This window comes from Mauremys mutica, chromosome 3 (assembly GCF_020497125.1).
Source record: "Mauremys mutica isolate MM-2020 ecotype Southern chromosome 3, ASM2049712v1, whole genome shotgun sequence".
NCBI lineage: Eukaryota > Metazoa > Chordata > Testudines > Geoemydidae > Mauremys > Mauremys mutica.
The window spans coordinates 197,188,004-197,200,359 of record NC_059074.1 but is presented as its reverse complement, the minus strand read 5'-3'; the positions used below and the strand labels follow the sequence as shown (position 1 = coordinate 197,200,359).

Here is a 12,356-nt window from a genome sequence, read left to right as displayed (position 1 = left end):
CTGTTCTCCTCTAGCTTTATTCCATTCTCTGTTAATCTGAGGCCATTCTTGGATGCTCCCAATTTAGCAGGTTTCATCCACTTACCTCTCCTCCCTGTTCTTACTTTCTTTAATCTTACCACAACAAAAACACACATGCACTAACTCATGTTCTTCAAGGACCTGATCCAGAGCCTATTGAAGGCAGCGGAAAGACTCCCATTGACTTCAATGGGCCTTGGATCCAGCCCCCTAAGCTCTGGACTCTCCTTTTATCCCACCAGGGTAAGCAGCTTCCTTGCAGACTACAGTATCATACAAGAGATTTAGAACAAAGCCAGTCACCAACCACACTTCCTTTCCTACATTTAACAGCTTCACCTCTGCAGTGCTCATAGACTTAAGCAGCCAAAGGGCAAGAGTCATGAGATCACTGGATTTGGGTCTTTTGTGTAGTAGCGAGTTGCAGTACCAGCATGTAGATGCTTTGAAAATTCTGCATAACCTTTGCCTGATGAACCATTAGTTCAGTATTCATCTTTTAACTTTACAAAATAGTGCTTTGCTTGTAGTTCAAAGCAGTCCAAACTCCAGAGGCTTCCTAGATAAACCTAGATAAATTACCTTCTAAAAATACCCTGAGTGGCCCACTAGACATTCAAATATTTTAGCTATATCTTCTGATTAAATGCATATTTCCTGTGTTTATTAACTCATGAAACAACTAAGTTGCAATGAGCTGCATTTCATCTTTCCCATGGGAAGCAACTGTGAAAATGCTTACCTTTTAAAACTATTAGTTAGTTTGCTTGGGTGTCTAAAAGCATGTGGTTTCTTTCAGAAGTGCCATTATGACATGTCACTGTTACAAACTGTTATACTCAGTTTATCAGAAACATGATGTTCATTCTTTTACTATCATTTATAATATTGGTACTCAGTGTATCATGACTAAACTCAGATCATAGGGTTATTGTTGGATTCAGCATTATTTGGTGGGGCAAAATAATGCATGGAACTTTTTAGACAACTTCTATTTCTGTCCATTGTTTACTTGGCAATATACATGTGAAATTACCTGATTTTCATGCACAATTGCTGAAATGGTTGGCGAAATGTAGAAAATATAGGCAGTTGCACACACAAAAAATCGAATCATTATGAAGAACATGCTTATTATTAGGAAGTTTATAAGGAGCAACCTTTTAACTGCTTTTCAAGTGTGGAAATTTCTGCTCCTCAGGCGGCTGTCTTTTGTAAACCAAAAGGGAGATCTTTCAGGGGATAATAACAAACACATCACAAATGTATTACTTTTAAAATTCCAAAAGAATCTAAAGTATCATCACTAAACATCTGAGTTAATAGTCTTAAAAAGCACTACATCAGTTTCTAGCCTTTAGCACAACAGTTAGGAAACTCAGGTTCAAGTCCCACATTGAAGTTGGGTCTCCTGTGTTGCAGAAGACTGTCCTAGCTACTGGGCTATTGAATTGAACCTGGGTCTCCTGCCTTCTGTGTGAGTGCCCTAACTGCTGAGCTAAAGGCTACAAAATGACATAGCGCTTTCAATTTTAGTCTTTGCCAATCTCTCCCGATGAAGCTGTTCCACTTTTCATAAATAATTGGTCAGTGGAGCAGGGACATGAACTTGGGTCCCCCAAATTATAGATGAGTGCCCTGACCACCAGGATATTGAGTCATTCTTACTCTTGTTCTCTCACCCAATTACTGTTCATTGTCGTTATAAACAAATTTGAAGTGCCACTATGAATGACAAAATTTCACTCTGCTCTAGTGGTCAATACATTTCGTTGTCCAGAGGACATTGTCCACATGTTTGCATGTGAATCCTCTAGCCAGATTCCTATTAAAATAGTATTAATATTTTGCAAAATTTACATCATGATCCTTCAAAGTGCTACCAAAGCTTGTAGGCCCCAATTCAGGAAAGCACTTAAGCATATGTTTTAAATCCCATTGAAGTCAATGGGAATCAAACACATGCTTAAAGTACAGGTTTAAATGCTCTTCTCAGTAGAGAAGGATTAAATGCTCCCTGAACTGGGTCTAGAGTGCTTGCAAGATCACATCCCTGGAATGCTTGCACAGTGAGTATCTTGCAGCACAACCCACCGATGAGGTGGATAGGTATTATTCTTATCCATGTCTTACAGGGAGGGAAGCAGAGTGGAGATTTAGGGCTTAATCCAGCACCACTGAAGTTTATCATGGCCATTGATGGGAATAGGAACAGGCCAGTGGAAGCCCATGGCAAAGAAGGAAATAGAACCAAGATGTACCGATTCCTCAGACTTGTCTTCTAGCCACAGAGGCCCCTGGATGCATTAGGTGTACCAGTCCACCCATCCTATTATCTAATAAATAACCACGATTTCTCTTTCACTTTCTCCATTTGTACAGATGAGGCAAAACATACAGCTGTATCCAGCCCACCATCAGAAGAAGGAATAGAGCTGTGCGAGGATAAAGGTACAGATAGCAAGATGCATCTCAAACTACTCAATCCCAAGAGGATACTCCACGTGGCCATATTTTCCTTTATGTTTGGAAGAAGCCAGACTGAGACTTAAAAAATCAGAAATCAGATGCAAACTTAGATTTTAATTTCAAAAAGACTTTTTAATGCAACACTTGGCAACTGCTATTGTGCTGGGGTGAGAGGTGCCATGAAATCTTAGCTCTCAGCATTATGGAGTTTATATAAAAAATGCCATGCTTGAAGCATCAGATGTAAGCCCCAGACCTGATCTCAGTAGGATGACTTGTGCGTAAAGTTAAGGGCATGCATAAATCTTTGAAGTATCAAGGCCCTAATTAGTTCTGTCCTGATGAAAAAAAAAGATAAAATCAGTAACTATAAACACATCATGGGGAGGCAGAAGGAGATGAAGTCATAATTGAGAGAGAGGAAGTAATGTTTATCTTGTGCAGATTGTGCTGGGCACTCAGATCATTTAGATTGTGATAAATATTTAGAAGTGTCATGGGGCCAAATGACAGAGAGTTTAGGAAACAAGACAGAGAGGTGATTTAATATTTCAAGCTGGGATTTTCCCGTTTTGTTGTTTGGTTTACAGATAGGAGACCAACACACAGACATATACTGTTCTTGATCCTTTTTATGGCATCACACCATTAATTACTCACCTAGTCTAGAGTGTCTTACAATTCTTTTTGGTATGTGTTGAAAAAAAACAAAAACCATGGTGATTTATAAAACCTTTGCTGCTGGTAATTCAAAACAGGAGTTATGTTATTTATCATAAATATAGTCCATCAGTACAGCCTTCAAGTAAGACTACTAGAGAATTTTAATGCATTTTACTGAGATAACATAATTATTAACATACATTAACTTATTTATTTTAAGAGTTAATGTTTAATTCAGTGCTACCACCCTACTCTCTCTCTCTCTCTCTCTCTTTTTTTTTTTTTTTGGATAGTATGAGGAAGTGTGTGTGAAATCTCACTCTTTTGTTCCAAAATAGCATATTAAGGAGCCCACGGTCTTTACCTGATTATGGGGTCAGAGCTCCGTTTAGGTCAATTTAACTGCTCTCTCAAGTGGCTGATAGAAGCACCGTATAGATGTTTTTTAAAAACCTGGCCAGAATACATGTGTTTGAAATCATTGAAATCCTTCCTAGATTAAGGTCACATCAAGCCTAACAGCAGTCAGAAATAGTGAGGGTTCATTCTAAGCATGTTTGGTGATTAATCTTCATTTTTTGCCTCCTCTTTATTTATGGCCTATTTATGAGGTCCACATCTATAACATCTCTTCTGAACATGTTTTTTATAGTCAGTATCATGAGTGGCAGGGTTTTATTTAGTTATTTATTTATTTTTGCTTTCTTGGGTCTTAATGGAGATCTTGAAATTTAGATAGTACTTTGTGTCCTTGCTCCTGATATTGAACCTTCTGTGTGTGTGTTAAGTTGGGAAGTGAACGTATACTGATTTGTTTGCCATAGAAATTACCTATCGTCTTTGTGTGTAACCATTCTTCTAACGTTACCCATCGTGTTAATGGACTCTTATCTGGAAACAGGGGACGGATTGTCTCACTGAGGACAATATGAATAGAAAAGTCAGTTTATCGGCTTCATGTTGAGAGAGTAACTGAAGTTAGGAAATTGTGCTTAAAATCTGGCATCACGCAAAGAAATGTATTACGGTACTGTGGCATCTCACACACAAGATTCTAAGGACCAGATCCCTAGTTAATCCATCCATGAGCATGGTGCAAGGTTGGATGGGGTGGAACAGGGATAGCTTAAAGCCGCCTTTGCATTCTCCATATTATGGGGCAATGCAGAGCTTGCCTGGTCCATGGTGTAAGCTAAAGCAGCTCAGATGCTGCTTCCATGGCCAAGAATAGTCCTACTGCAGCGCAGTCTGGCCATAACCCTACCTTCTGTCTACCCCATCAGCCAGCGTAGAACACTTACTGCCAGCCCTACACCAATCAGGGGGGCCCTTTGTGCAGAGGGTATTCTCATAAGGGGACTAGTTTCACGTGCTCTGAGACTCCATTGTGCTGGTAGAACAGTGTGAAAAGTCTTTACAGTCACATGTGTATATGCTGTAGAGAAAAGACCATTTTATAGTGTGTTATAATCATAGTATATTTTCGGTGCATATGTGCCTTTAAAAAATCCCATACAGCACCAGTGTGTGCTGTGGGGTTATTCTTGGACTGTAGGATTTTGTATTATACTGTTTCAGAGAGATTCACAGTCTGGCACTGATGTGTGTAAGTTACCTTTCAACCTGTCTGGTGTTTAGAGTTGGTACAACCTGAGGAGGAACAGCACATAGGTTTTTTTTAAAGACTGTTATTCCAAAAATACCGGTGCTCAGATAGTCCCTCCCACTGAAGGGGAGCAGGTGGGAGCACTAATCTGTAGATTCGGCCCAGGGTGATGAGGCATACTGTCCAAATTCCTCCCACCCTCTCTGCAGCTCACCACACCATTGTTCCCCACCAGTCCCAGCCTGATGCAATTCAGTGCTGACAAAGTACATGCCTTCCCCTTCTGTTAGGGGAACTACCATGGAGAGATCCTAGAGGGAGTCATAAGAAACCATGATCCTATCGCGCCTGAGGATCATGCTGATGATTGGTGTTCGGATGCTTCCTCGGCATTTGGTGGCCACCCACCCTGCCAGTTTCACTGGAGGAGGAGGGAGGCAAAGCACAGCCTTGATAGAAGAATTGGGAGATGACTCCCATGAGACAGAATGCATGGTTGGAGAGAGCATTGGGCCAAAATGTCTGAAGACCTAAAATAAATGGCCATAATTTTAAAATGGCCATAATTGAAAAAATGGCCAGACATTTAAAATGGCATAATTTTAAATATATATATTGAATTAATTACATTTTTTAAGATCCCAAACCATTAACCATACAATATAGGTAGGCTCGGAAGGAGTTGTTTTTTTATCGGTACAGGTCAGTTAACATCGATTTCACCATATGCAAACTGATGAAAAAATATTTCCATTGATGATCATGAAATGTACAGATAGTCAAAATAAGAAAAATGCTGCTTGAGAACCTATTAAAGTTTGATTTAGGGACATTTACTTTGTGTATTTGGACACGTGATGTTGACAATTTGTGTTTTAACTATAAAGATAAAGCTTAAACTTTATGAATCTCAGTGACTATTGTCATTAAATAATTGTCTGACCTCCCCGTAATTTCCCACAACTGTGAACATATAAATTGATACAAACAGAAAAAAAAGCTTAAAAGTGAACATCGAGATTATCTGTCCAAATTATAAAAAATAAAAATTGCTTTCTGCCAATCATAAATATATATAAGGAGTTAGAACTGTCAGATAAATGCCGTCTAAAATGAAATAAATTCAAATCAGTTCCTCTACTCTTATCTGGGAAAACCAGTGCTCAGAGAGTAGGTTGCATTTCGCTTACAACAGATATCATCACAGACATCTCTTAGGGGAAAAGAAGTGATGCTCTCCGTGCCATCTGAGATATTTGTGAAATAACAGCAGTTGCAGGAGGAACACAGAATGAAGGATGAGCTGCTTTCCACATATATTTGTAAATAGAATCAAGGCCCTGATCCAGTAGCTTGGCTTTGTACTGTGCCCTACCCCCAGAACCTTTGCAGAATCAAGGCCTTTTAATTCTACTCAGACACTTCAAATTTCTATATTTGCTGATTTTAGTCAGTTTAAAAATAAGAACTTTCAAAAAGCGCATTAGCAGACAGGGAAATGGCACCTCTATGAAATCCTGGCATTTCTAAAAACAGTCTTCAAACGATTTGCCCACTGAGTTAACAACAGCCAAAAACTGCCAGATCCTGGACTTATGAAACTTTATAATTTATCTTCAGCTAACTGAAGTGAATGTAAAATGTTTTAAGAAACTGTATTTTTCCAGTTCTTTCATCTTATAAATATGAAGGAAGGTATGTGGCAAATACATTCCAAGCCACACACCTTCAAAGAGATAGATGTGCACAGCTTGAACCACTGACGAACTACTGAGATTAGCATGTCTACTATCCCCAGTCTACAAAAATATAAAAGTGTCTTTCAGTATGTTAGATTTGTTGATAGCAATTCCATAACAGAACAGGTAATAGAACAGGTATCATAATTCCAGTTGTAAGCAGTTCTCTTTTCTCTACTAAATTGTTAGCACACTATGGGAATCAGAAAAATGAGAAATAAACTGAATCATTTCTTTATTTATTGTTTTGATATATGTAAATACATATTGTTTCATAAATCTGAATGTAACTTAATGCTTATGAAATGTGTCATACTGATAGTCCTGGACAGATAATGATTGAGAGCTTTGTTGCAGTCTATGCTCTAGCATTTCTTAACTTTCTTAAGTATGAATCCACCCTTTTCTATAGGCCCATCACTAGAAGCAAAAGGATAGTTCAGTTCCTATGCCAACTCAGGCTTCGATTCAAGAACACATACCCTATTCAGGACAGTACTTAAGCGGATGCTTAACCAGAGCACAGGCTTATGTCCCCCTGACTTCAGTGGGTTTGAAACACGTCCCTACATTCTGTCTTGAATAGGGATGGATGTAAGCACATGTGTAAGTGCTTTCCTGAACTGGAGCCTTAGTCCTTAGCATCGCATTGATATGTATAAAGATTTCTAGGAAGCCACATTGGCGAGCACGAACCAGTCTGAATCCCCAGCAATTACCAGCCTGCCAAATATTTCTTTTCATAGTGCCCCTCACACCTAGCATTTTTAGAAATACAGGAGGTTCATTATTTACTTTGTTTTTGAATCTGCCCTCTCCCCAGCTCAGTATGTCCAGGCTGTGTCCAGATCCTGTCACTCTAACCTCTGTAAAATCTCCAAGTTCTTTTCACTCTGTCCACACAGCTAAAACTCACACCTGGATCTTCATCCATCTCGACTACTACAACCTCCGCTTACCTGTTTTTCTTGGTACCAATCCTTGATCCATGTAAAATGTGCTGCCTAAATAATCTTCCTGCCCAGTCAATCTGACCATGTCACCCCTACCCCCTCTGTGTCACTTCTCTGACTCTCCATTGCAGAAGATGCAGGCTTCTGCTCCTTACCTTTTGAGGCCCTTTCACATTTCAGCTCCTCCTTACCTCTCTGCTCAGGGCAAATATGTAAACTGCTAACGTTATCAGCCTGGATTGCCTGTTTGTCCGCTTCTCCTGTAAGGAGATTAGCACTATATTCTTTATCCTCCCTTATGCATGGAACAGCCTCCCTAAACTTGTCTGTAAAGCCATTGAAGACCCTCTTCTACAATGCTAATTGTTAGTCTATCCAGTAGGGCCTTCTATGCTAGTGTGTTCAGGAGGGTCCTCCTTGGTGCTAACTGTTAGCATGGTGTTGGGAATTCGTTCGAGACCTTTTCCATTTGGCTTATCCAGAACACCTTGTTCTCGGAGAACATTTTATTCAGTTCTTTGGGATCCAAAACACTCAGTTTGACTCTGGATTTAATCACTCAGGTTCCTTTATTTGGCATACAGAAAAGCTACACTGAGTTGATCAGACTCAAGCCTAGGGGATGGGTATACAGCGAACCACATATCCAAAGTTACACAGATAGCCTCTTCCTTTATGTACATTTACATATTACATTGCATTTGCTATACATTACACTGCACATTTTTGGATTGGCTTGGTTACTTTGCAGGAACCAATCCCTGTACAACATGCTCCGTCCATGTGCTGGTTACATGGAACCTGATCTTTACATTCCACGTTTATCTTGTCCATAGTCCCTAGCACCAAGGTGTTGTTGCTTCTCTTAGCTAGCACAGGCATCTTGATGCCAGCATAATGTTGGTCAAGCCCCTATTTACAACATAACCTTCCATTCACATTCCCAGTTATGCCCACTAAGAATTGAGGCAAGTTACTTATATAAAGCCAGACCTACACATGGCCACTAGGTCCTTCCACGGTGCTAATCACTCCTGTGGCCACTAGGGCCTTCCATGGTGCTTATCACTAGTGTTGCCAATATGGCCTTCAACAGTGCTAATTGCTATCGTGGCTCATAAGGCCTTCCATAGTGCTAATCACGAGCATGATCAATAAGGCCTTGTCAACTGTTCTTGGTGCAGTCTCTCTAGGGATCTCAGCTTTTTCCTAACTAGTCTCTTTCAATTCGTCTGCAATTAGACCAGTCCATACATTATTAACTTACATTGAGTCAATCAACCCTTCAGTTCCAGGGCTTACAGTCTCCCACAAGGAGACTGTAAGCCCTGGAACTGAAGGGTTGATTGACTCAATGTAGCCTTGTGTGGGGTTGTTGCCCCTCTGCTATCCCTGGCTTTTGTATCTCCTTTTCCCTCTCTGTTCTCCCTTCTTTGTAGTTGGGCTTGTTTTCGGTATTGGTCATGGATGTGGTTGCATGGCTCCACCATTCATAGTCCTGGATGCTGCATGGGGGTCTGATCAACCTGACTGCCTGTCACTAGGAAAGACTCTCCTCTCCCTTCTGTCTATTACCATTAACCCCATTACAGACTTTCTGTGGTACTAATTGCTAATGTAGCCACTAGGGCCTTTTCCTGTACTAATCACTAGCATGGTCTCTAGGACTTTTTACTGTGCTAATCAGAAGCATGGCCAGTAGGGCCTTTTACTGTGCTAATCACTCACGTAGTCAGTAGGGCCTTCTTTGGTACCAGCTGCTACCACGGTCAGTAGGACCTTCCAGGATACTAATCAGCAGCTTGGCAACTAGGGCTTTCCATGGTCCTAATCACTAGCATGGCCAGTAGGGCTTGCTGCTTTACTAATTGCTAGTAAGCCTATTCAGACCTTCTATGGTACTAATTGCTAACATAGTTAGAAGAGCCTTCCATGCATCTTTTCTAACTAAGAGGTAACAAAGGTAATAAGAAAACATTCTACAAATACATTAGAAGCAAGAAGACGACCAAGGACAGGATAGGCCCATCATTCAATGAGTGGGAGGGGAGTTATAATAACAGAAAATGTGGAAATGGCAGAGGTGCTTAATGACTTCTTTGTTTCAGTTTTCACCAAGAAGGTTGGTGGTGATTGGACATCTAAAATAGGGAATGTCAATGAAAATGAGATAGGATCAGAGGCTAAAATAGGAAAAGAGCAAGTTAAAAATTACTTAGACAAGTTAGATGTCTTAAAGTCACCAGGGCCTGGTGAAATGTATCCTAGAATACTCAAGGAGCTGACTGAGGAGATATCTGACCCACTAGTGATTATCTTTGAAAAGTAATGGAAGACGGGAGAGAATCCAGAAGACTGGAAAAGGGCAAACATAGTGCCAATCTATAAAAAGGGAAATAAGGACAACCTGGGGAATTACAGACCACTCAGCTTAACTTCTGTACCCGGAAAGATAATGGAGCAAATAATTAAGCAATCAATTTGCAAACATCTAGAAGATAATAAGGTGATAAGTAACACTCAGCATGGATTTGTCAAGAACAAATCATGTCAAACCAACCTGATAGCTTTCTTTGACAGGGTAACAAACCTTGTGGATAGGGGGGAAGTGGTAGATGTGGTGTATCTTGACTTTATTAAAGCTTTTGATACTGTTTCACATGACCTTCTCATAAACAAGCTAGGGAAATGCAACCTAGATGGAGCTACTATAAGGTGGGTGCAAAACTGTTTAGAAAACTGTTCCCAGAGAGTTCTCAGTAGTTCACAGTCATGCTAGAAGGGCATAACAAGTGGGGTCCTGCAGGGATCAGTTCTGGGTCTGGTTCTGTTCAATATCTTCATCAATGATTTAGATAATGACATAAGTACACTTATAAAGTTTGCAGACGATACCAAGCTGGGAGGGGTTGCAAGTGCTTTGGAGGATAGGATTAAAATTCAAAATGATCTGGACAAACTGGAGAAATGATCTGAAGTAAATAGGATGAAATTCAATAAGGACAAATGCAAAGTACTCTATTTAGGAAGGAACAATCAGTTGCACACGTACAAAATGGGAAATGACTGCCTAGGAAGGAGTACTGCGGAAAGGGATCTGGGTGTCATAGTGGACCATAAGCTAAATATGAGTCAACAGTGTAACACTGTTGCAAAAACGAACATCATTCTGGGATGTATTAGCAGGTGTGTTGTAAGACACGAGAAGTAATTCTTCCGCTCTACTCCATGCTGATTAGGCCTCAACTGGAATATTGTGTCCAGTTCTGGTCTCCACTTTTCAGGAAAGATGTGGACAAATTTGAGAAAGTCCAGGGAAGAGCAACAAAAATGATTAAAGGTCTAGAAAACATGACCTATGAGGGAAGATTGAAAAAATTGGGTTTGTTTAGTCTGGAGAAGAGAAGACTGAGAGGGGACATAACAGTTTTCAAGTACATAAAAGGTTTTTACAAGGAGAAGGGAAAAAATTATACTCCTTAACCTCTGAGGGTAGGACAAGAAGCAATGGGCTTAAATTGCAGCAAGGGAGGTTTAGGTTGGACATTAGGAAAAACTTCCTAACTGTTAGGGTGGTTCAGCACTGGTCTAAATTGCCTAGGGAGGTGGTGGAATCTCCGTCATTGGAGAATTTTAAGTGCAAGTTAGACAAACACCTGTCAGGGATAGTCTAGATAACACCTAGTCCTGCCATGAGTGCAGGGGGCTGGACTAGATGACTTCGAGGTCCCTTCCAGTCCTATGATTCTATGATTCTGTTCGCAAGCATGGCCCACTACAGCTTTCCATGGTGCATGGTCACTAGGCCTTTTACTGAACTAAGTGCTACCATTGCCACTAGGGCCTTCCATGGTGCTAATCACTAGCATGGGCAGTTGGACTTTCTGGCAATTATCTATATTATTGATTTATTTATATATCTTATTAATTTTTTTAATACTCACTTACTGGAAACTATCTAGCAGTAATCATATCTGGTCTATGAAAACACAATTCCATTAGCCTCCCTTTCCCATTCCAGCTGGTTGTAGTGCACCTGTTCATTGCATCTTGTTTTAATAATATTGCAAGCTCCTCAGGGCAGGGAATTATCTCTGGCTTTGTTTTTGCACAGGGCCTAGCATTGTGCATAGCACAGTGCGTCTCTGATCCCGAATGGAGCCTCTAGATCAGATGTGGGCAAACTACGGCCCATGGGCCACATCCGGCCCGCAGGACTGTCCTGCCCAGCCCCTGAGCTCCTGGCCCAGGAGGCCCTCGCCTGCTGTTGCCCCTCCCCCGCAGCCTCAACTCGCTCACTCCAGCACCGGTGCAATGCTCTGGGCGGCTGGGCTGTGAGCTCCTGGGGCAGCGCAGCTGCAGAGCCGGGTCTGACCCAGTGCTCTGAGCTGTGTGGCCTGGCTCCAGCCTGGCGGCACGACTATAGTGCCGCCAGCCACCAGTGCTCCAGGCAGCGCGGTAAGGGGGCAGAGAGCAGGGGGGGTTGGATAGAGGCCAGGGGAGTTTGGGGTGGTGGTCAGGGACGGAGGTGGATGGGGTAGAGGTCCCCCGGGGTGGGGGGAAGATAGGAGGTGGGGGGCGGGCCATGACCCCCTCTCCTAACCGTTCCTCCATACAATTTCTGAAACCCAATGCAACCCTCAGGCCAAAAAGTTTACCACAATATAAATAATTAATTATGGGCTTCACTCTGATTCTGTTGTGAGTAGGAAATGGTCTCTCCTCTTGGAAAGTCCCTGAGTTGTTAGAAGAGATTTCCCTCCATTCCACTCAGAGAATGATTAGACTCCATAAAGATGGATTAAAATGCAATCTTGGCAGATATAAAAATAACATTTTAAAGTCAAAACTCAAGAATATCTCCCTAAATTCTCATAAATCACCATTTTATAGTATTCCGTTTTA

At 41.2% G+C, this 12,356-nt stretch overlaps 1 protein-coding gene across 3 annotated transcripts in view; it reads left to right on the top strand.

Moving 5' to 3' along the window:
• Positions 1-12,356, top strand: part of MACROD2 (mono-ADP ribosylhydrolase 2) — a 1,343,640-nt gene that overhangs the window by 1,272,799 nt on the left and 58,485 nt on the right. For all 3 annotated transcript variants that reach the window (XM_045009265.1, XM_045009263.1, XM_045009264.1), the window contains exon 13: positions 2,404-2,472. In XM_045009265.1, the coding sequence (XP_044865200.1) occupies positions 2,404-2,472 (69 nt within the window). The remainder of the gene's footprint in view (positions 1-2,403; positions 2,473-12,356) is intronic.